The following is a 25,167-nucleotide window of genomic DNA, read 5'->3' on the forward strand; positions in this document are numbered from 1 at the left end:
AGGTGTTTGTAGAACAGGGGCTACATTTCAGTGCCCAGATCTGTAGATGACCCTGAAGTACTCAAATCCAGAATCTAGTTTTTTTGTTTCTGAAGTCTGCATTGAGGACTGTGTTCGCTTCACCTAAAGCTACCAAGCTTTGAGAGCACTAATGAGAAAACAGGCACCAGCCTCATTTGGAGATGACCACAATGACCTCACATCTTCTTGCTCCCCTGAACACAGAGACTATGAAGGCTTCCTTGGAAAGCTCTGTTTTTTCCAGGTAAGAAATCTTTCGGTCTAGTCTAGCTAGCTCCTTGATGCTTCTCTCTGCATTTGTTGATGCTAGGGGTTAGCAAACACAATGACAACCCTTCAGCTGAAAAGTTTCAGATGGCAGTAGACCTGGCTCCCCAGCACAGAGAAGGCTATGCAGCACTGCTTGAACAGTTGACAACCAGCTGTAACTTGGCAGAAGTTTCCTCATTATTGGTTGCTTTGTTACTGCAGGTGGAGCCATTTCAAGAGCCTGAAACACTTCTAATTAACCAGATTGGATTTTGGATTGTCAAGATTCCTTTCTTCTCTCTCTCTTCACTTTTTTGAACTGGCAACTCATAAAAGGGAATGAGAAATGTATTACAGACCAGTCATGTGCCCATGGGAAAGCAGCTCCTGAGGAATGAAGCTGTGATGTATGTAACACCACATAAGCATGTACCTGTGTAGAGTGGAACAAGAAAGACCATTAGCTGGCTCATATGAAAAGCTTTCAAGAGCCTTGCTATGATCTGAGTCACCAGCAGCTTAGCAGCATGAATATGTTTTAAAAAAACATAAAAGTGGGAGTTGCTTAAAGTTCTATTGAAAACATGCCAGATGTCACCCATTTGACTCACGTCCTGTCCAGGGAGAAAGCAGTTTGCTTCCAAGGCATCTGCAGTAAATGCCCAGGCTTGGGAAGAGAGGGGGCAGCGAAGGGGTGCACAAGTTGGAGCCAGATCTGGGAGCACCTGTGCCGTTGGGCCATCAAGAGCTGCCTGGGGTCTTCTGGCAGTGAAGGCAGCGGGCCCTCCTGGATCTTGGGGCTTTGGTTTCTGCAGAGCTCCTCATGGGCTGTGCTTCAGTACATCTAAGGGAAAGGGAAGCAAAGAAAATTTCCAGGCAATGGGATTTTGGCATGATGTGGACAGAGCAATGGGCTGCATGGAGGGTTTGAAAGAAAACTTTTATTCATTCGGGTTTGCTACTTGTATGTCCCTGTTTTGGTGAGCATGGGAAGGGTCTGTTGCCTCATTCAATATGACCTGAAGCTTGTCCAACTGTTGTGTTTTTGGAAAGCAGCTTTACACATCTCTGTTCCACCACTTACAGTCCCGTGTTGCAGTTCCTCTTGTTCTCCATCTCTGTTGGAATACTCCAGTCTGGGATCATGACCATTTCCACCGACTCCTGTAATGAGCCCAAATGATGGAGTTTGAGAGTAACTTGCAAGAATTAAGAAACAAAGGAAATCAACCAACAGCATAAACAGTTGGATTACTTTTAAATCAGAACATGGCCACTGACAGAGAGGCCAAAGCTACCTGGATAATTAAAGCATGATGAATTATTTCTTTATGTCTAATGGCAACATAATGGTCTGCCTCTGCGATGTTGCTTGAAGTGGGATTTTCGATCACCAGAAGACTCAGAAAACCACACTCTGCTAAAAATTCCTTTATTCCTAAAGACCATTTATCACCTGTAGGATTATTTCAGATATGTTTTCACAAAGCTGCGTGACTTATAATTAGCTGGCACTCGTGCAACAAACTATTAAAAAGCAATTAGCTCAAGGAAATCTATCTATCTAAGCTGTTTGCACGGCTGATCTAAGAAGTGATAACATTTCCTTGATGGAGGCATGTCAAATTTATACAGTCCCTGAATTTTTATAAAATCCTCAGGACTCCCCATGCCACTGTTAATTTTAGGAAGTCTTCATTAGCACTCGTAAAGACCAGCTAACAGTTACAGCTCTTCCTGGGGATGCTCTTTCCTATCTTTTCCAGGGTACTTTGCTCTGGCTGTTTCTAGGCTCTAAGAGAAGCAGATTCCTCTTTGCTGTCCTAGATCCTGAGCATCTCATTTATACCCATTCCTTTATTAACTGACATCATGTATAAATTAGAAATTGGGGTTTATTCCTTCTTACTGCATGTTATGTTGACTTGTCAACTGTAATAACTTTTCTCTTCCCAACATAATTTTAAAATTATGCGCGAGTACTGCAAACTACTTAAAATTATATTTTACAAAGCCTTCCTCATAATTATATTCAGTTATGATGTACACATATATATATATACATATATATATACACAAACACAGAGCAATAGGCTGTGCAGTTGCCATTGGGCTCAGCTTGTGTCTGAGCTCAGTGACTTGGCAACAGTAAGCTCACAGGGCGACAGCTTCAGCTGAACTCACTTCCCTGCAGCTCTTATCAGCTTTTCCCTTGGAGAATTAACAACATCATCAAACTTCTCCAAATAGAGTGTGCAGGAGGAAAGAAAAATGTTTAATATGGAAGGTGGTGGAGTCTGTTATAAACTTATGCTACTTATATGTAAATTTTAGTCAATCAAAAAAAAAGAAAACACACATGGAAAAAAAAGAGGATGGATGGTGTTGACAACTATGCAGCCCAAAATGTAACCTCTATTATTGGAATTGTCTCCATTAGCTAAATCTCCTGTGTGGCCTTTGGAAGCAGCTGTGTAGTCAGGAAGACAAAGTGCAATTATTTTGTTTCAAATAAAAATTAATGCTGTTTTCCTGGCCAGGGCAACTGCTGCTACCTGCAGCCTGTCTCCATGGGGTGAAGAGTCCCATCCTCTCTGCTGTTGCTCCTCTTTGCATAAAAGCCTTACAAAAAGAGTATGTCTACCAACAAGTGTATCTATAACAGAATCATAGTCCTCAGTCCTGGAAGGACTGGCCTTTTGTTCATTTTGGCCTTAGCCTAATGCATGAGGGGCTTGTTCATAAACCCTGAGCGGCATGAACGACATGCAAAATTTGGGCACCTTTTCTGAAGAAGCCACATTTCCTTTTACTGGAAAAATATACGTCAGTGAAAAATTGAACCATTTTGATGCCTAAGCTCCAGACAGATATGACAGAGTCTTCTCATCTCGCCTATCTGATAAAATCCAGGTGCACTTGACATAGGTAGAGATCACATATTTCAGCCTAGCTACACCAGTGACAGCAAGATTAATCCATAGTAAACAGCCACCGGTGGTGGTCTGCACAGCTATAGGGGACCAAGTTACCAAAGAGTAGCAACACTTGGTACATTTTCAATTGTTTGTTTCCTTTTGTTTTTCTTTATACACTTTTCGTGAAATCTGATGTTGCGAAATAAATGCTTCAGGGCAGCAAAGAATGAGGTAGCCCAAGAAATTACTGCAGGACCACAAAGCACGTAGTGCAGGAACACCCCAAGGGCAGCAAGCCATGGCTTTGCCTGCCCCTTGCTGTGGCTGTGCCAAACAGGACAGAAAAAGGTCAGAAAATGAGCTAGTCATAAATCTAGCCAGATATGGATTTCTCTCTCCTGAGGTATTTCAAAGCAATATCACATGGATGAAGCGCTCCAACAAAAGTGTCAGAGATGACAGGCTGACGGGAGTCAATCAGCTGGAACAGCTGGCCAGGGACCACAGTGTTCCCGCGGGGAAATCCAGCTTTTTGAAGCATCTTTTCCTGAGAAGGGAAAACAAAAAACTTGAAATGTCACACAAAGAGGGTCTTCTGCAAACGCTGCACAGCTGGCACCGGCATTGCCATGAGTTGTCCCCTGCACGTGCCTGCTGTGACATTGGTGTCAGAGTGGCCATGCCCTGCAGCACAACTGCTGATGCATGGATAGTCATCCAGCCCCATGGTACTGATTCATTCCCTCCAGTAGTTTCTTGGATGCAGAACTTTGTGCATCCCTTTCGCATGAGGAAAACACAGGGATTTTGGAGGGAGGGAAGTTTTCTGTTCTTAGAAAAAATTTTGCAATGCATTTGGCTGTTGTGAGCAGGGTTTGACCTCTGCAAAGGAGCCCCCAGGGCATGGCAAAGCTTTAAACTCATGAAAGCATCTACATTAAAGGGTGTGGAGAGCTTTAACCTTGCTGGCAGAGCTAGCAGTACCCGTGCTTGTTGATGGCTATATATACAACTTCTATATGCATTGCTATCTTGACCTGCTCAGATCATTAGTGTCCTTGTCCCTGCATCTTGTCGTTAACCAACAGCATGTAAGGACTGTTTTCCTTCCAGTAGCTCTGTAAGGTCTGTGACGAGCTGTGCTGGGGGAGCCATCTCTCTTGTGCACTGCTGTTCCTGATTGCTGTCTCTGGGGGCTACTGCAGTGCAAATAAATAGTAGCAATGACAGGGACATGCCTGGCATTGATTTGCAGTGAGACTAACTCACAGCAGCCAGGCAGTGGGTTGTCACATACTTACATTGTAAATGCCACTTCCGTGCTCTCTCCAAACATGGGCTCGCAGTGTTGGGTAGTGGGAGACACAGGGGTCTGAAGCAGCCAAGGGCTCATGGACCTGTTCAGCTCAGAGCACTGGAGCTCTGCCCAGCTGTTTCCCCCAGATGTTTTCTCTCTAGTTCATGCTGAAGCAGGAGTATTTGGGTTCAAGTTTGTCTCGTTTTCCCTGCAGAAAGCAGTGGGGTCTCCTTCAAAATTAACAACATAATCACTCCAAGTTACTCTTGCAAACTGGGAAGAGGACACAGGAGAAAGAAGGGGGAGTCAGGGATCAGTCAGAAAAAAAAAAAAAAGACCTAAAAATACCAGCCTCACTGAGTTTGAAAACTGAAAAAAAAAAAAACCTGCTGGGAGCCACCTGGGTGAGAGATGGCAAGAACATGAGTAAAACCCTCCCGAGTGAGCTGCCCAATCTTGGCATTGTCTCTGGAAAGGGAAATAAAATTTGGGTTGCGGTTTTTGAGCCTAATGTGTCATTCAGGCATTACTGTGAAATGAGTAGCCCTGTCTCTTCTTTAGCTCCTTGTTAGTTCAGGTCTTGCAGGTCTGCACATCTGGTACCAAAGGATGAATGTCACAGTCCTGGTTCTCCAGATGAGCTCAGCTATCCATACCATCAGTTGGGCTTGTCAGGCAGGGAACAATTCAACAAAAAAACCCCACAAATTTGTGTCTGGCTCACTGATAGTGGTGAGATAAATGTTTGCTCCCAAAATTTAATCAATGTGAAAGTGCTTTGCTGAGCTTTGACTGTGTGGTGTTACTTGGTGTTGATGCTACATGTGGAAGACTAAGCGAGTGCTTGGCCTGAATCAGGATCAGAGGAAACCTGCAGGCAAAGACTCCATAAATTTGCAAGAGTAACTGCAGCCTAAATGTGCTGAAAGAACAGGTGCTGGGGGACTGCCTGCAAATATTTTTGGTATCGATTTGACTCTAGCTGTTAAGAGCCTGATGTAGTTAGATTGATGCAAGCCATGGAGCAGATCTGGTACAGTAGTATAAAAGGCCTGAATTCCATACAGCTTATTCTGGCAATGGGCAATGCTATGCTTTCAGAGTGGTGCAGCTGCATTTGTGGGAGGGAGTGTCTTTCATTTGATTATTTGGACTTTTAAAGGGAGGCCATTAACTGAATGCAAACACGGTGCCTAGAGAGGAAGATCCTCATCCAACAGGCAGCTTTTAACCTGGAAATGTGTTTGTCTAAAAATAAGCCCATCCCTAACTCAGCAAGTGTCTGAATGGAAGTACTTGAATAGCTGCCTCTTACATGTTGCAATGGAGTATAGCACATTAAGAAGTGAAAACCTCTCCTTTTTTCATCTTCCCTTCCACTGAGTGGGGGTTCAGATGGGACTGGGGTTCAGTTAAATCCCCTCATGCTTTTAGATGTTATGCCCAGGGGCACAATGAAACCTGAGCGTGCTGCTGGACTGCACAAGACAGCTCCCAATATTGATGGAAAGTCCTAGCTGACTGCAGCTACGCCAGCTCCGGGTAATACGAAAATGTTTTGTTTGGCATGATGTGACAGGTGGCTTCTCTGGACTCCCAGAGGTGGCTGGCACGCAATCCTCAGCCACAACATCTGCATTTCACCCCCTCTGCACAGGCAGCTCTCCTGCAAAGGGGCTTCGCTGCACCTCCTTGAGCAGGCAGCAGCTCCCTCGCCACCCAAAAATCCCTTTCTACAGTCAAGGGTCTCCACTGGATGTCATTTTTCACAACTACCAGTGTTTGGGCAGCTCTTGCTAATGGGCTGTCAGGTGGAAAAAGAGGGAAAAGGGCTTTCTGGAGCCAGTGGTAAAGCTTGACCCTGGGCAAGGAAGGGAGCAGGACCTGCATGGCCTTCTCCAAAAGGCACTCCTGCAGTCAAGCAGAGAGGGTGTCTCATCCCTAAGAGCTGTGAGGCCTTCATTAGGGCTGACCAAATAACCCTGAAGGGTTATTGTGCCAGGGCACATAATGCAGCAAGATTTGCATTCATTAAGACAAACGAGCAAAGTTCAAGATAAAGCCTAGGACAAGTTCAACCACTCCTCTCATGCAGAAAGAGTCACGTTTGTAGCATGCATGTGTTAAGATCCTTAATACCCCAGGAGACATCAGCAATCCCATTTGACTAGTGAGCTTGATCAGATGTTTTGTCCTATGCAAATTGAGCTGTAAAGATGCTCACACGTTAGGACTGAATGAAAGGCAAAAGGGCATCCTTGCTTTACAAGCTGCCAGGTCTCTCCTGCCACTGAGAGTTACAATATTGATTTCAGTCCTCTATTCTATTATCCTTTTCTTTTGCAAAAGAAGGCACTTCTCTAGCAGACAGGATGGGACGATAATGCTGTTGCTGAGCCAAGGCTTCTGAGAAAATAATAAACATTAAGTAACATTTGCAAAGAAACTGGATTCAAGGACTAACAAAACCAAGATCACTTCTACACAAAAGGCTACCCCAAAGCTTGTGGTGTTGCTGGTGTCCCTCACAACAGACCCTTTCTTCCAGAGATTAAATCAGTCAAATAAGTAGATGCCATTTTTCATGCTCCCTGCCCAGGGTGAGTGTCTGTAGTCAGCTCATGAGTCAGCCTGCCAAGTCTACGTTGGAAGAAAAGACCAGCTGCATCTTCCCTTTTCACTGTTAGACCTCCAATAAATGAAGTTTTAATGAAATCAGGGTTTAGAAAGGAGACAGTGTTTTCATGGATCAGTGGCATTTTCTATTAGAAAAAAATCCCTGATCAAGCTGTTGAAGATGCATGTCCTTCAGAGCTGAAACAGAAGCTGATGACTCCAAGGTTGGAAACAGCTTGATTGTATTAATACATTTCATAATTTGTTGAGAAAATGGGGATTGGCACTTGTAGAGCAGAGGAGGCTTCAGCGAGGCTACAGGTGAGGTCCTTGGTCTGGTGGGATGAAAGAAATAGGGAATTATTGCCAGGGGAACAGTCTGGTGTCAGGAGAAAGCAGTGAGTGAGGAAAATTTTAATGTGTTGTAAAGCTTATTTTCCATATCCAGAAGACTTACAAATTTTAACTTCTAAGCCTATTTCTCTCAGAAATTAAGTATCTTAGGGATGGGGGTGCACAGGGAGCAGGCAGGGGCTCTGTCCCTGGGAAATCAGCAGTTGTGGGTGGGGAGTTGGGTCAATTTTCCACCTTTTCCTGTTGTTCCTGGTCAGCCTCCAGGTGAGATGAATCAGCCAGTGGGAACTTCGCTCCAGACGAAGACTTTGTAGAGATTGAACAGTGCTTGAAAGCTGCATGGCAAAAAGCCCAGAGAACTTTTTTTTTTTTTTTTTTTTCCCCCAAGGCAGCATCTTCTTTCAGTGTTGGTTGTATCTGCTCAACAATTTTCCCTGTGGTTCCTGGTGTAAGGTAATGTGTGGCCATCAGGAATATTCAGGCAATGGGTTCAGGGTTATTTTTTTCATACACAGCGAGTTTGGACATCTTCTCATGTGGCTTGTTCAAAGGCACAGTGATTTTCCCAAGGGGAAAGTGTCTTATGGTGTGAAGATGATCTGTTCAGGGATGAGACATGTATTGTCCTTACAGAAAGTGTCTTGGGGCAGAATGGTGTCTCATAGCCCTTTGGTATGCTGCACAGGGTTGCTGCTTTTCTGGCTGTGTTTTTTCCTGCATCTTTTTTGTGGATTGCCATGTTTTAGGTCATTTATGGTATACCTAATAAAAACTGATATCACCTTTGCTAGGTAGGAAACATCCCTTGTTTAGTGAATCGCCTAATCCTGTCAGAGATAGCTTTGAACCAAAACAAATTATCCAAATATTTCTATGTAACTGTCAACACAGTGGAACTGGATTGTGTTTTCCTTGTGCCATATCATCAAAATTATCAGCTGCTTTTTGATTGCCATGCATTTCTCACTGCTGATAAAAGTCAGCTTCATGTTGTGGCTTGAGGGGGAGAGTGAGCACTTGAGAAAACTGCCTTGTTTCAGTGCACATCATAGAAAAAAAAGGTTAAGCACAAGATGTCAGAGCTAGAGCTGCATGTCATCGGGAGCTCGTGGTCTTGTTTTACCGCCCCCAGACTAACATACATACCAGGGCTGCATCCAGTCATATGCCATATTCCTGGGCTACCTGTGAAGATGATCTTAAATGCAACAGCAAAGCTTCACTATCTTCTTGAACAGCCTTGTTCCTCCATGCCTGGGGAAGCATTGGAATTTTGGGTACAGGGCTTGGGGTCTGGTGATTGACAAACTCATGTTGGGCTTTGATTGGAAACATGGCCATGATTTGCCACCCAGGCCCTGTTCCTGGGCTTGCTGAGTCGTGGGATGCCTCAAGCACAGCTCCAGCAGCCATACCAGCAAAGTGCTGTTTGCAGGATCAGGGAGTTGAGCTATCATGTAACAGTTTATTTTAGTGTGAGAAGAGTCCTTAAGCATCACTGAGCTAAATATTTCTCTAATTCATGCATAATTTAAGTACAATTAGCAGCCTGATCTCACAGACCTAGGTCAGACCTCTGTCCCATGACACGACTGTGCTGTGACTGTGTGTTGCGAGATGGGGAGCTCAGGACTGGGATTTGGCTGAACTTCCTTGACCATTAGGGACAGTCCTCGAACCTCCACCAGCACTCGCTGCTGGTACTGGGCAGACATTGCTGAGGCCCATTTTTTGCTTTACATTGCCATACACTGTGGTGCATGCACAAAGCAAATACCCCAGAGGGTTCACAGAGACTGGAGCAAGCCCAGGTTTTGGAGAAAGTCTGCATTAGCCTCTTGTTCAACTCCACTTCACTTCACTATCTGCTGAGAGACTCATGGTCATATCTACCATAAAAGACAACCTGAAGCATTCAAACGCATTTATGTACTGTGATATAGCACAGAAAAATCTAACAATTAAGCAGTTCAGACAAGCTAATGAAGGAATATATGCTGAACCAGCTCCATCCAATATGTCCTCTGTTTCAAGGAATGTGTCCTCTGTAGCACTCAAGTAAAGACCTGTCCCAGGGACCTGGTGTAATTCTCATGAGATGAAGAGGTTGGTTGCTGGGAGGGTTTCCACTGTGTTCCCAGTGGGCTGCAAAGAAGCAGGGCGTCTGATGTCACCAAAATGCATCATCCCTTCTTGTCCTGAACTTGAGTTTATCACCAGATGTGCTGCTTTTCCTCCATTTCACCTACACACTGGTGTGTGTCCTCCTGTGCTAGGCTGTTTCATGGGCACTAGAGCCCAGAGCTGAGCTATACACCTGCTACTGTTCCCTGTGGCCTTCTGAGCTTTTCTGCAGCCTGGCAGCAGGTCCTAACAAAGATGCTCATTTTTCCCAGTTTCGAGGTGCGAGCGCTCTGTGCCTCCCTCCTTGTCGCAGACCCGCTGCTCTGAGTCATGCATTAAAATTACTTTCCTGAATTTTATTTTTTTGCAGTGACAGCTGATTTGTATTTTCTTCCTTCTCTGCTTTGGCGTATTGGTAGCTGGCAGGAGCTAGCAAATGCCAAGTGAATTGCTGGAGGGGACTTTAGAATTGATCACCTTGTTTTTACCATGGCAAGGAAAAAATCATGTACTCCTAGCAACAGAGTAACTTAGCAGTTACTCCAGGCTTTAATTGAACTTTCTACCTTGCAGTTTTCAGTTGAATTAATCTTGTTTTCAAACAATGGTCATTATGTGGAGAGCAAAATATTACATAAAAATAATTAAAAAATGCAAATAAAATAACAGACAGATCCACATCCCAGCACAATGTGACAGAGAGAAACAGATCAGAAAGTATTATAATCACTCATGTCCTTTCTTCATATCTTCTGAGCCTTGGTGCACAAACACTGATTTTTCATATGCTCAGCTCTTGAATTACTAAACTGAAGCACAGAAGTGGAGGGTTCTTTGCTATGTGTTTCTGTCTGTAGCTGTATTAGATATTCACTGACTTTCTTCAGGACTTTAGACTTGTCAGGAAAGATCTATGACAGCCACAAGCCAAGTGGGGATCTTCATCGTCATCGATGCTCTTAGCTAATGTGTGATAATGCAAGTCATGGGCTTTGGAGGGCAGATGTGATGGACTTTAGAAGAACTTCATTTTGTAAAAGTTATTGGGGAGGTTGTAAAAATAGCAAAAAGACAGGTTCTTTGTGTGCCTTGACTGGGCAGCTGCTGGAGGTCCCCAGGTCAGTGGGTAGTCCCCACTGGGGCAGACTGGGGCAGGCAGTTCCATCTTTGGATGTGGCCAGTCCGTCTGTCAGCTCCTGGGCCCTATTAATAATGTCAATGACTTCTGGCATTTTACATTTTTTATTTTTTTTTACTTCTCCTTAGAAAGTGCTAGTTTGACAAATCATAACTTTTACCCTCACAGATGCATTTCTCATGCTGTATGTGAATTTCTTACTGTGAAAAAAATTGCTTCCTTAATATTAAATGTCTTCCAAATCAGAAGGTCCCAGTCCTAAGGTCACAACAACTTTCAGTTTCTAAATACAGGATAAAAGATAGTAACAAACCCAGTGTGAATTAACAGAGGTCAAAATGAAACCCCAAGGATTGTACCATAATTACCAAAATGAAATGTTTTTACTGATTGCATTTGGCTTTTTTTTTTCCCTCCTTCATCTTCTGAGATCCCATAGCCTTTGCAGACATTGTCATTTTTGGCCCAAATCGTGCAGGGAAGCACACTGCAGGTTGGGAAACATCCTCCCTGCTCTGGTTTCATTATGCACCAAGGGAAGGGAGGTGCCAAAAAGTACCATTATGTTCCCAAACAGCGTCCTATATTTCACTATATATACTCTACAATAGCTCTGCTTAATCTGAATGCACAGTATAACTCCAGGATAAAGGTAACATGAGCACAAAGGAGGAACTTAGCAAATTATACTGAAGCAATTAAAAAGAAGCAAACAGTTAGTCACGATAAAGCCATACATACCTCTGAACATCATGTCAGTTTTTGGCAGTGATGTAGACATCGGTGCCTCCAAAACACCTGCAATGGGTGCTGAGAGCTGCTAGGCACTAAGCACTGCCAGGCAGAGCCCCAAGCCGTGCATGAGCACCGTGCCAACACTGGCCATCCTGCCCCATCCACCCTCCTGATCACAGTCTCGCCCGGCTTCTCCAGCTGCAACCAAAGTGCACAGCTCCCCAGCATCTGTATTTGTGTCCTGACTCCTCTCCAGAGCTGCAAACACAGCAAGGACAGTCCTGAAGGCTGGGGGACCTCTGTAGGGAAACACCCTGCCCCTCTTTAGCCAACGTGCAGGGGTTAGTTGATGACAGAAGAGCAACGTTTGCATGCACGGCCATGTCAGCATCTGTGCATGGCCCATCCCCTGCACTGCCCTGGCAGCCAGGCTGCTCCTGGCAGCTTCGTTGACAGCACAGGTTGTGCAGCATTCACACCTCTGCTTCCCCAGCCCAGAGAGCCCTGCGTCTGCTGGGCATGGTTGCCTTTCCAGTGCTGGCCATGCAAGAAATAGTCTTGCTTGTGAGCGATAGTCCAGTATGCCAGCACACAGCCATCTCACGGTTGGAAGAGCAGGGAAAGGAAAGGAAGACATGGCTGTACCCACACAATGTCCCACTGCTCCCTTTCTGTGCTACTGTTCAAAAACATGATAGGTTTTGCAAGTCATCAGTAGAAGGAATATTAAAGGATCAAATAATGGTGATGCTCCTTTGCTTTCTGGGCCAGGCTGGCAGTGCTGTTTGTTTTCTCAGCAACATCATTTTGCCTTCATAGCACAGTCCAGCTGGGTTAGGGAGTGTCTCTGGGGGCCCAACTAGACCAAATGCTGAAGCACAGCTTGCAAAAGGCTCCTAGGGATCTGTATACTGATGGGGAACCCTTGCCTGCATCCCTAACAATGTAAGCACATCAGGAACAGCAGAAATGATGAGGTTTGTGCCAGCTGAGCTCATACTGGAGGGAGCATGAACACATCACGTTTCCTACAGGTCGGGTTCTCTTTGGGACTGTGTAACCCCACTAACCTGAATAAATGACCCCCTTCTCTCTCCACCTTGCCCACTCACTAGTAAAACATGCTGTAATGGGGCCTGGGGGCGCGCAGGCTGTGTACCCCACCACAGCTGCTGCTGCATTTCACAGCCATTTTTTCCAGTTGTCCCCTCTTTATATTTGGTGACTGTCACCTTGGAGCAAATCCAACCTATAAAGCACCATTTATTCTGTGCCCACTGCAGCACACGGCATCACAGCTCGCACTTGCGTTTGGGGCTGAACAGACCATCATGAGCTATGAAACAAGGAGACCAACTTAAAAACAAATGTAGTTTGGCTAAATAGAGTAGCCTGAGAAGCTGCTCTCCATCTGTCTTAGCTTTGTCTGGTGCTGGCAGCAGTATTAGAAGATCTGTTTGCTGCTTCGTTTAATTATTTTTTGTTAACCATCATCTGCAGTGTCAAGGATGCCTCAAGTTTCCCACAGTAGCTCATGGCCTCCGTGGTAAAGCTTTTATTAAATATTAGTGTCCTTCATGCATTTCAGGAACATGTCTCACCTTCTAATCTACTTCTCCTGGCATTCTCGAATCATTTGTAATCATTAAGTAAAAAATTGGTTTCCTTTGGCTAAAGGCTTTCAGGAGGCATTCGGCAGCAGTGCTGCACGGCCGGTTCATTTACTTCGCTCTGGTTTCTGCTGCCTGATCTAATTCAGAAGCAGCTTAAAGATCACTTCTCCAGGCAGTGATGCTGCCCACAGCTGTGTGCAAAAAATGGGGAGAAGAGCAGTGGGTCGAATTCAATCTGTTTTGTGAAGCAGGCAGGACAGGTTATTTTTGCTAGACATTGGCTCTCCCTCACTCCATAATCCTTCTGTGCTTGCTGGGTGTCAGGTTTATCATTATTGTCGAAAAGGAACAGGCCACGCTCCAGGTCTGTGAAGCTGCTTTGCTGGCATCTTGCATGGCACGAGCTTTAGCTCTGGAGTGGCTAATGCAGATCAAAGTCCCCTCACATCCTTACTCAGTGCGTGCCTGGATCAAGATGTAAATATGTCTTACCTGGTGCAGCCAGATGCAGGAGCTGCTGCCCCCTGAGGGTCCCAGCACATCCCTCCAGTGTGCAGAGCCCTCTGCCCTCCCACTGATGGAGAAACGTCTTGTGGGGCAAAGAATGAAGGCCCATTTTTTCTTGCAAAACATGGGGTTTTGGCACACCCCACAGAGTCACCGGCTATGAAGCCCCCTTGTTGTGCTCTCATTGATTGAACAGTGCGGAGGGGGGAACAGGACTGCCTAAAATCTGCTGCCTGCAGCGCGACACACAAGTATCACCAGCCCAAAGTATGTTTCACCTCATCCCACTGATGGATTTACGCTGGTGAGATGAATCCATTAGAAACTCCATGTCTGTGGGGTAGGCTGAAGGCGCTCGCTCCCAAATGGGAATTCCCAGCTTTAGCCCTAAAGCCTAAATCTTGCATGTTTCTTCTTCCAAGAGACTCCCACAGACCTTGCATTGAAGGTCAAGATGTTCCAGACCTATTTAGGTAGGCACTTTGGTTGGGATCAGATCAGGAGCCTGTTGTCAAGGCCTGGGAGCTTTAAAACTAGGCAAAAGAAATTGTTAGAGCCTGTTAATTTGTACTTCAGCCTGAGAGCATTCTCTAATTAAAAAAAAAAAAAAAAAACAAACCACACCACTTCTCCATGTTTTAGTTAAACTATTTAAAGTTAATTGAATGGGCCCAGGATTAATATTCCTACTGTGTTTTCTGCGGAGGTGTTTTATTGCGATTTACCTATCAATCAGGAGGCCTATTTCTCTTAGCCCAGTTTAATAACCGTTATATCCCAGCTGTGAAGTGAGGAGATCAGTGCAGAGGCAAAGCCAATGACCCACTCCCCTGCTTAAAACATTACCCCAGCGAGTTTAAGTCTGCATCTAATCAAGGACAGCACCAACCTCACCAGGTGGTGAGATCTAGCAGAGGGAATGATGTTCTTATACAGGCAGGACTAGGCAAGAGGATTTCTTTGCAGACCAGCTGTCAGCAGCATTTTCCATCACCAGGGCCAATGTTCATTTAAAAACATGATGGGTGCCCCTACTCGTGTCCCAGGAATCCTGTGTTATGTAGCCAGAAGGCTTAAGGGATGCTCTAAACCCACACTGGGTACAGGTGGACACATGACAAGCAGAGCCAATACCATCTCTGGGGCACCGGTGAGGGACTGTGGGAGGAAACACAGTGAGCACTGAGCACGTAGGACTCAGTGGGGGTGCCCACCCACCCCCCAGCCCCTGCCCTAGCAAGCACTGGGGTGTGAACTGGGACAAGCCTGTATTTTAGCTTGTCAAATGTTAGTTTGCTGAATACCTGTGTTGGCAGCAGCTATAATCAGATATGGAGATGTGCGGGGAGCAGGACAGCACATGGGGAAAGCAGTAAATAGTCATTCTTGCCAGGAGGACAAGTGTAAAAGAGCTTAGCTTTACTCTCTCTGAATGAACAACATGTAGCAATAGGAGTGAGGAAGTAATAAAGAAATAAGAGGTAGCAGCACCAGTATTTAGAAAATGGTATTTGAAGCATCCCGTCCATTGGGACAAGTGGGACCTTCCCAGACAGAGCAGGAGAGCGGTGCAGGGCACTTAGGCTGGCTATGAGTTCAGTTCTGGGCTGCGTAGCTCTGCAGGAGCTTTGCAAATGATTTTCAGTATTGTTACCTTATTCCAGTGGTTCAGGTCTAAGTGCCCAGGGAAAGGGCTATGTACACCAGTGCGCTACATCGTACTGAGCCACCAGCTCAGACCTATCAGTGCAGCCTGCAAGCAGCAGGACGGGGTGAGGAACTCATCTCCATCCCCCCTGTGCAGGCCAAAAGTGATTTTTTTCATTATTGGACTGAGTTGTGGGGGGGGGGGTTAAGATGAAATGTTGTTTTCCGCATGGGAAAATGCCAAGCTGTCAAAACCTGAACTGGTCCCTAGTTGTTCATCAGTTCCAGGTGAGGGCATATGGATGATGATATGGATGGAGATGGGGGGCAGGCAGGGGTATCAGCCTGCAGATGACCAGCAGGGAGCTGGGGAGGGCACCCCAGCATTGCTCGTACTCACCAGGCACACTGCCCACAGTGAGCTTTTGTGACCTCCTATGGGTGGATGGCTTCTTGCCTCTGGTACATGGCAGGCTCAGGACTGCCTCCAAAACATTTCTAGAAGGTTAACAAGGAGTTGGTGGGCATTTGTGCTCTCAGAGCACCCGTTCTGTCTTTCATTTTTATTTATTCTTTCTCTTCCTTCTCTGCACAGTCAGACAGGTTTCCTACGCTGAGCACCAGTCTGCACAACGCTGAGCCCCTTGTCCTGCTCCCCAGCCCCCCGTTTATCCCAAGTGCTCTGGAGGGGAGTGCAGGACTTTCCTGCCCTGGGTTTCAGGCTGGCAGACACACAGAGGAGAGCTCACATGCTCTCACCCTATACACCCTTTTGCAGAGACTACCGCTCTTTGGCATGATCTTGTTCTACCCAGACATGCTGGTAAAGGAGGTTGTTTTGACCCATACACAGAACAGTTTGTAATCTCCAGATGTCAGGGCTTCTCACAGAGCTGCAGGCATCCTGGCAGTGCTCCTCAGTGGTCCCACGTGGGGTGGCTGGAGGGACACGCAGGGGTACCCACAGGCCAGGCTAGTTTTGAATGCATTTCATAGTGCAAACTTAGGCCAGGTGCTTGGGGTTAAGGGTGCTGTGAATATGCACTTAAATCTGATTTTAATTTATCAACATGTGTACGATTCCCTGCTGACAAAGCTGCCGGGAAGAATGGAGCAATCTCCCATTAGCCAGCACAGTAAGGAGCTCATTACTATGGAAATGAGCTTGTTACCCCTTCCCGCTCCCCGGCAGACAAGGTGCTCTGGTGCAGCATCAGGGAAGGTGACTGTTCCCAAAGGCTGTGAAAGCAAGTGGTACCTGGATGAGCCACCCTAAGCCCAAGGTGGGGTGGAAAAGCTGTCACAAGTGGCTGGGTGCTGGGATAGCTGCAGGGCAAGTTGGCCTGGGGCACATCCCACCAACATAGGTCAACCAAGCAGACAGGCCCTTGTGTCACACAGCCCTAACCACCATGTGGGTAGGCATGTACATTTATTTCTATAGGGGCACTGGTTCCTGCTGGGCTCCTTGAGCCTACATGCTCCTGGCACTGGGAGTGCGTATGTACAGATGGGGCCCAGCACAGCCTTGTACTCCCTGTGAGTGTTGGGAGAGTGGGATGGAGGGTGGGTGTGCTGGCTGCTGGCACCCAGGGCAAGCAGGGCGCTCAGTCCTGGGCTCCAGCCCCTGGGCTCCAACCCCTGGCAGGATGGGACCATGTCTTTCTGCAGCAGCAGACCTGCGCAACATCATCTCCTGGGAGGAGGAGATGATCCATCGATGGATGGAGCTCTACTCCCTCTTACAGGCTCGTGGGGATTGTTGGAGGGAGCTGGGAGCTGCCAAGGCTGAATTTATATCTGCTGTCCTGCAATAAGCCCCTTCTCCACCTGTGTGCTGGGACAGTGACAGAGCCCTGCAGAGTGGCCATTTAGCAGAGAGGACACCCAGGGCCTCGAGCTCATCTTGGCAGGGTGACAGCACACTCTGACTACCCTGCCAGGCTGTCTCCTTGCAACAGACATCCCAAGGGAAAGGTGCTGTTTGCTCCATTCCCACAACCACCCCAGGTTAGGGTGAGGACATTTGTTTGCTTCTCTTTCTTACCCATATGATATTCCCTACAGGAGTGCTGACAGCACAGAGGGGCAGGTGGCTCGCTCTGGTCTTTGCTGAAGATTATCGTACTTCAGCCCACTCTCAGGAGGCTTTTCCCAGCAGTAGAGGCACACAGCTAAACTGGGACAAGGTGGGGGATGAATATTGCACTGGGTGCAGGGAGAAGAACATGCTCCCCCTTACACTGCCCCATCTTCTCCTTCCTGACCCCCATGGAAGGGCAGCAAGCTGGGACAAGGCTGTTGTCAGCAGAGCGATGTGAGACCTCCACAGATGGCTGGGCATGGTCCCCAGGCAGAGAACGTGCTTGTGCATATATGGGAACAGCCCCAGGCCCTTCCACAGTCCACAGAGCAGTCCCGAGGGACCTCTGCATGCTTCAGCATGGGCCATAAATACAAGTGTGCTGGCATGGAGCGAGTGGTGGAAGGATGAAAAGAAGTAGTGATGGGGAAAAGAAAAAGGGACCCCTCTATCTTCAGCTTACAGCATGTAGTCAGCCAGCCTCCACAGGGACATGTGTATGGAGCAGAGCAAAATACATCTTCTGTGCTCTCGCGGCCGGTGCTGTAGGACTCCCACCCCTCCTTCAGTGGATGCGTGGGCCAGCAAGGGGGGACAGGTAGAGGAAATTAGCTTTGCTGTAATGGTAGTCATGATTTGGGGGAACACAGGAAAAAAGATCATGGCTGCTTTAAAACCAGTAGCATGTTACAGGCTGCAAAATGGCTTTGTCCCTCTATCCCAGAGGGCCATGAGATTCACTCCAGGTCTCAGGCTGGCAAATGTTCTCCCTTCAGTGGCATGCTTTCTTTGATAGAAAAATATATAATGAGAAACCTTCTGATTTTGAGGGGGTGTATGTCTGGACATTTAGAATATATTTCATATGTTCCCACGTATTTTTTTTAATATTTTTTATATATATACACACACACACACACACACATTTTATACTTTACACTTTATTATATATATGCAATAAGACAAAACTTTTTTACATATATATATATAAATATATATATAAATATATATAAAAGCTCATCCATGAGCTTTTACAGTGGGGGCCTGCCATAGTACTGTAGATTGAAACGGCACTTGCTGCCTCTTAGGCATGAGCAGCAAGTCCTTCAGCCTTCGCAGCACAGCAGAACCTCTCTGCAAACACAGCTTCACTTGCAGGACCTCACTCCCTTTCTGCACGGTCTCTTTGCCCCTCCAGAGTCCTGGCTTCTCCAGCATTCACCGTTTTCCTCTTGTTATAAAATTTCCGTGGCTGAGCTTATCTGGGAGGTACAGTTGGTACAAAATGGCCATTCATCCAGCCCCCAGGCAGAGATGGGAATACATTACATTCTGCATGGAGCACACCAGGGCTGTGCACTTTAATATATGGCCAACATGAAACATTGGTCCTATGGAAAAGTCCCAGATCAGTAGTTTATGAGCTCAAAGCCCGTCTGGCTCAAGGAACAGCTGCACAGTCTGCTGCAAGCACTCACAGAGCTGCCTGTGTTCAGAGCCTCTCAGAAACGACATGACTATGGTTAGCACAGCACAAAGCCCAGCTGCTCTGCAAAGACTCCGAGTGTTTTCTGGGCCACATCCCCTTTTGTGGCAGTTGGCTGCAAGTGTGGGCAGAGCTAGTCTGCGTTTGCCTTGTGGGTATTCAAGACACCCGTGGCCTGACATGCAATAGGTCTGAGAGCAAAACAAAGGTGTTACCTCATTATTCAGAGATTATTAAGGGCTACGCCAAACAAGAAATCTATGAAATGTAGGTGTGGTGCTTAGGGACATGGCTTAGTGGTGGAATTGGCAGTGTTAGGTTAATGGTTGGACTCGATGATCTTAAGGGTCTATTCCAACCTAAATAATTCTATGATTCTATGAAGCTTTTGGTTTTGCAGACCCAATTTTCAAAAGCACCAGGCAAAAGCTTGCTGTTCTGCTGCTGTCTCAGTCTCCACTTGGAGCACTCAACCGCCCAAGATGACCTTTTTAGATGGCTTACATGGGAAACCTGTGCCCAATAGACTCTGGAAAAATCAGTATCCAAGTGCTCTTCTAGCTAAAACCATCACTGCCAGAGAAGCCAGTCCCGCCTCCTGTTGAGAAGAGGATTTTTATTGATGTGGCTTCAAAAGATCTTGCAGGTCACCAGAGTAGCCCTGCTAACATTGCTGCAGGATCCCAGCCTGGCATCATCCCATCTGCACAGCAGTGAGGCCAACTTAGGATTCAAGAGAAGATCCTCCCACTTTTTTTAAAAGCAGAGCTGATATTAAAGGAAATTATCATAAGTAATATTTCAGCATTTAACTCTTCAAAGCAGCAGGCTCTTCCCATAGGGTCATTTCCCTGCATAGAGCAGAAGGAAAGCATACCAGGTAGGACACAGAAGAATCTGAAAAATGTGCCAGGAGTGAAACTAGTGCTCTGCAGCTGTCAATCAGCTGCAAATTTTGGAAATTGGGGGTAGGGAGACTGAAGGAACTGGTAGGGACTCTGCTTTCATTCCCAGCAGGAAATTTAAATCAAGGAGGAGTCAGGAAGCTACAGGCTGGATTGGATCAGGTCAACTTTCCCTTCTAGATGTCTCCTGTTGTTGAGGACAACATCCTCAACTCCAGGAAATGTTTCTCTTGGGGACATTTACTGAGGTCCATCAGAAACTGCAGTGGACAATTCCTGGTGCTCTCCAAGAAGCCAAACATACCTGTACAAGTACAGGTTTTCATTCAGGGCACTCACTGCATCACTTGGGGCATTTAAGCCTCAGCATTGGGCACAGTTTGTTTCTATATCACTGCTTACAGTGTATTCCAAGAGCACAGGTTCAGAAGCAGCATCATTGATTTCTTCTAATTATAAATCCTATAGAAAGTTTTCAGCTTGCAATAGTCACAGTTTTCCTCTAAGTGGAGCCAATAAAAGTTAAGAGTTGCTCCCTGGTTACTGTCATTACAACAATAAAAAGCCAGAGTAATTGAAAAGTGAATCAGGGAAACTGCCAGATTGGAGAGCAATGATAATAGAAGAAATTACCTGGGAGCCCAAGCCCAATGCAAAGTCTTGTCTCTGGCTGTACCAAGCTTGAGCCCATTCTGGACAAACTCCTGTGCTGATATATATCTAACAGAGGACATGCCTCCTGCATGAAAGTACTGGAGCATAGAGCAAAGCAGGAGCAATGGCCAACAAAGGCTTGCCAACAGGCCAAACACTCAGTACATGAGCCAACAAGGGTGATTTTGAACCCCATCTGAGATGGTTCCTCTTCCTAAAAGGCAAAATTACAATGGAAAAATAACAAAATAATTTTTCCCTATATTAGCATAAAGCTTAAAAGCAAGAGCTGGAGATGTAACAACAGATGCGTGTTTGTCAAGAGAACAATTATCTCCCACTAGATAGATTAACTGGTACAAGAACACCCAAAACCCCACAAGTCATTACTGTTTCCACATTGTTAGAATTAGATGATAACCATGGTTGCATTTGTAATCCAGGTAGCTTGAAGGAAAGCAACAGATAGCATCACAGTAGACTCTGCAAAAGCTTGTTAGTGGCAATGCTGGTACAGTAGGAGACCAGCAAAGCCTTCTAAGAGTGAGAGGAAAGGAGCAGCATGTGTCAACATAGGCAATGTGTGTCCCGAGGTGCATTTTCACACCTGTAGTTCTGGAAGCAGGCATGAAGGAGCAGAGGGCTGATCTGGAGCTGTTGTTCTTCCAACACAGTGAGGTAGATCCCGAAGCAGTCAATTGTCTTTTACTCTCACAAGAACAGGATGCATGCACCATATTGGAGGTCCCTCATCCTCAGCTACCCTGCCCATGTAAAGATCTGTGAGCACTTCCAGTAAATAAGTCTTATGGAGGCTCACACATCCTTGCAGATATCCTCAAGAAAGGATGCAAATAAAGAGCAGGTCTCAGAGACACTGATCTGGGTTGTGAAGCACTCACAGGGGTGAGCATCCATCTGGTGATGGGTGAACACAGGTTTTGGACAGCTTCTAGAAAGACTATTCCCTGAAGGGGGAAAAAACCAAACCCATAAACTACAGCAAAAAAATTTGTATTGGCCTCAGAGAACTGTCCCTGAGCCAAGAACAGGAAGAAAACTCCAACACAGGTTGAACATCACACCCTGATGAGATGGGATGGCGTAACCACATGCAGACAGGCTGCTCCTGTTGATATGAAGTGACCACTAGGATGAAATTATGGATTTAGCATATGGGTGGACTCAGGGAGATGCTGGGGCTCAAGTTGAGGTTTGAGTTTCCCCAAGACAAAGACCCTAGAGGAATACAGGATTGGGTGGTAGGTGAGAAATCATTGCTTCTACCTCCATGACGCTGGTGTGCAATCAGCACTGCAGGAAGCTGACCGGGAGAGCTGCAGACCCTGGGCAGCCTCAATGCACTCTGCAAGTCTCCACTAATGACACCTCCCGACACCACTGTAAGGCAACCATTTGAATTAACCCCCATTTCCACAACTCTATTTGCCAAGAAAAACGCTTTTTGTAATCACGTTCATTGTGAAGTACACAGCTGCTCAATTTTACTTGCTCTTTTTAACGTTAAAGAAAGCAGAATACAGGTGGTGAGATTTCTTCATGTACATCAAAGCAGGCTGGAAATTTGTGACTAAATACCAGGGGGATTTGCAATATAGCTTTGAACTGTGCAACAAGGAGCCACTGGTGACAATAGTGCGCTCGCTATTTTTAGCTGGCCAGTGTGAACGCTGAATCCCTGAGGAGCAAGGACAGCAGCAAAAACACCAAACCCACCACACTTGCTTTGCAGAGAACTCATCTGGGGCAAAAACAGGCACTTTGGCTTTTGCCCCTGCTCTCCACTTTTCTGCAGATTTTCTGCACCAGGTTTTTGATTGTTGCAGGAAATAAACAAATAAATAGAATTGTAGAAATCAGTGCTTCTAAGGATAGATGGATAAATATATATGAATGTGTGCAAATCTGCCTATACACACAAATACTCATAAATCTTTCAGGGTCCAGATTTAATCAAAAGGCACTTATTTTTCTTAGTTAACCACTTTGAGGATTAATGATTTTGCATCTGTGCAATGAGGTGTGCAGCAGTGTTCAGGGAAGACAACCTTAGATAACGCACCAAGCAGCTCAGAACTGATAAGGTTTGTCCTGTCCTTATCAGGCTGGGGGCAAAGGAGCGGGAATTTCTTGCTGCACTGTTTCCGAAATGCCGGCTATGCAATCTGATCACATGCTATCGCCACACTCTCAGTTGCAGAAGCGGGCACAAGTTTGCATCACCTTTCCTCCACTGCAGCGTTAAGCCAGAGGGGTTTGGCCCTTCTGAGGTTTCTCAAAGGTAGATAGTTTAGAAGAGGGTGTACAAGTCCTGGTGCTCACTGTTTGTTGTGACCATGCCTGTGTTTTGGGCTATAAGGCCTGAGAGTTCAAGATGCTGGTCAGAGGATGATCCTCTGCAGCACAGCAGGAGACTCGAGCTGACTCACAGCATTTCCATCCTTCTTTACTGACTGCACCAATGGCTCAGAGGGACTCGTCTCCTCACCTGGCACTGCAAGTCAGCCAGTGTGAATGCCCTCTCTTCTGTACCATTAGCAGATATTAATACCACAAACATTACACATATGCAAAGTTCCTCTGCTGCAAAATGTTCATTTCTACATATTCTGCAGGAATGATCTGTTTTTAATATCTGGTGTGTGTAAGAACAACATTTACCTACTGGATCTACAGCAGAAGTCAGCTAAGAGGCAAATGTTCTCTGCTTGTGCTCACCATGCAAGTACAACTGGAGAGTTAGAAGGAAAAAAAGGGGCAGAGACAAGGTTGTGGCTCATGGCAAGGTGTAGGAGCTACCAAAGGAATCTCTCAGCATTTTATGTCTGTTGGGATGGCCAGGACTGACACCGGATTGCTGCATCTCCAGGCTGGAAGATCATCCCTGTCACAGGGCTGTGTTTCTCTACTGCTCTACCGGCATTAAGTAAGCTGGCAAGAGCTCTAGCAACATCCATTTGCAACATTCACACTGTTAGTGTTAAATGAACCCAAAAGAGCAAAATTTGCAAAGTTATATTGAGGTGTTGAAATGAGGTTGAAAAAAACACAAGTAGGGAACTGCAACATACCCACATGCCTCTCTTCCTCTCAGTACCACGCCTGTTACTGGTGGCTGAATTTAACTCGGTCCTCTTCCCACAGTTTGACATGCAGAGGATAACACTGGAAGAGCTGAAACACATCCTCTACCATGCCTTCCGGGACCACTTAACAATGAAGGACATCGAGAACATTATTATCAATGAAGAGGAGAGTTTAAATGAAAACTCTGGCAACTGCCAAACAGAGTTTGAAGGTGAGAGAGAAAGTTTCTGTGTTTCTGTACAATTATTCTCTTTCTGCTTCATCTGTAAAACTTACTCTGATCCGTGACATGCAATGGGCAAGAGTGCATGGAGTTAGCATGGAGCTTTTTTAGAGTAAGTAGCAATGACACACTTAGAGAGCTCAAGAGCTGCAGTTAGCCTTCTTCCATGTGGTCTAAGTACAGCTGATCCTGTTTCAGGCAGGAGGATAAACTAGTGGGTGCTTTGCCTTATGGCCCTCCTTCCTCTGATGGGATTCAGGCAGAGAGATGTGCAGCCCATGCTGAGGTGAGTGTCTAAGAGATTGAATTTCCCTACAGAAATACACATATCTCTCTCAGCCTACCATGGAAAGACTTTATTGGCACTGGGTCCTGCCCTAGCAAGCTGTGATAGGCTCCACCAGTTTTCTGTTGTCTTTCCATAAGCAGAAAATGTCTTCCATTCTGGGCTCCCAAGAAACAGCTGGGGAGAGTTCTCTCTCTGCATTGTAACACCAGCAGAGACAGTGCATCTGCACCTGCTGCCCTGCACACCTCTTGGTCGGCACTGTCGGGACCACTGGTGTGGGCCTGCAATATGTCACACAGGTACACTCCAGGACAGCTCATCTCAACACATGTGAGAGCGTCTGCAAGATCAAGGTCTAAGCAATCTTCAGAGGTAGCTAGAGAAAGAGAAACCTTTGCTTTGGCAGCTGTTGCTTAACACAGCGTCCTCTCAGCAGTGCCACAAGATCACTAAGCGATCAGCAACAGGGATCAGAGACAGCCTCAACTTTTACAGTGGATTTTGCACTTTGAACGGAGCTAATGCTGGCAAGAACATTCCCCATTTTAAGCCACCTTGGGAGAAGGATTTTCTTGGCCAGAGGAACTTGTGCTGCTCCGAAGTATTGCCAGTTGGAACATCTAAACAGATACAAATCATCTCAAGTGTAGAAAAGTCCAGGGAGATACCTACAGAGAACCTCAGGGTTTGTGCATGTCACCCTGGGACAGCTAGTGTGCTTTCCCCCCCACAGCAATGCCACTTTATATAGGCCATTTGGGGGGAAATTCTGGTACTATGAGGGGTCAAATAGCCTTTGAAAGGGCACCAGGCAGAGACACTGAAGCATCTTTAAAACAAAGCAAAGTATAAACATATTAGTGCAATTCTCAACCTGGCTAATTAATGGGAATCAGCAGCTATATCCAGCACACTCACCCTCTGCTAAATACTGCAGAAAAGATGTAGAAGAGCACAGCTGAATTTTAAAAAGCCTGCAGGAGGGAGGCAAGAAGCAACACTCTTCGAATCAAGCCAAGCAACATTTTTTTTGTTCCTCCTGGAGAGCAGCAGGGAGGAAGAGATGCTTACTTACATGAATGGAGTTGTTAGTCCCCACTGACCTGCTGATTCAGTGGAGACATGCGCCAGCTGTCACCACAGCAAGAGCCATGCAGGCTTCTTTCAGCTTCAGTACTTGGGTGAACTATCCCAGTCGCA

The 25,167-nt window shown here is 46.1% G+C and overlaps 1 protein-coding gene across 4 annotated transcripts in view; it reads left to right on the plus strand.

Moving 5' to 3' along the window:
* CALN1 (calneuron 1) overlaps window positions 1-25,167 on the plus strand; it is a 154,093-nt gene that overhangs the window by 117,034 nt on the left and 11,892 nt on the right. For all 4 annotated transcript variants that reach the window (XM_030028878.2, XM_030028877.2, XM_030028880.2 and 1 more), the window contains one exon: window positions 23,513-23,666. In XM_030028878.2, the coding sequence (XP_029884738.1) occupies window positions 23,513-23,666 (154 nt within the window). The remainder of the gene's footprint in view (window positions 1-23,512; window positions 23,667-25,167) is intronic.

This window comes from Aquila chrysaetos, chromosome 10 (assembly GCF_900496995.4).
Source record: "Aquila chrysaetos chrysaetos chromosome 10, bAquChr1.4, whole genome shotgun sequence".
NCBI lineage: Eukaryota > Metazoa > Chordata > Aves > Accipitriformes > Accipitridae > Aquila > Aquila chrysaetos.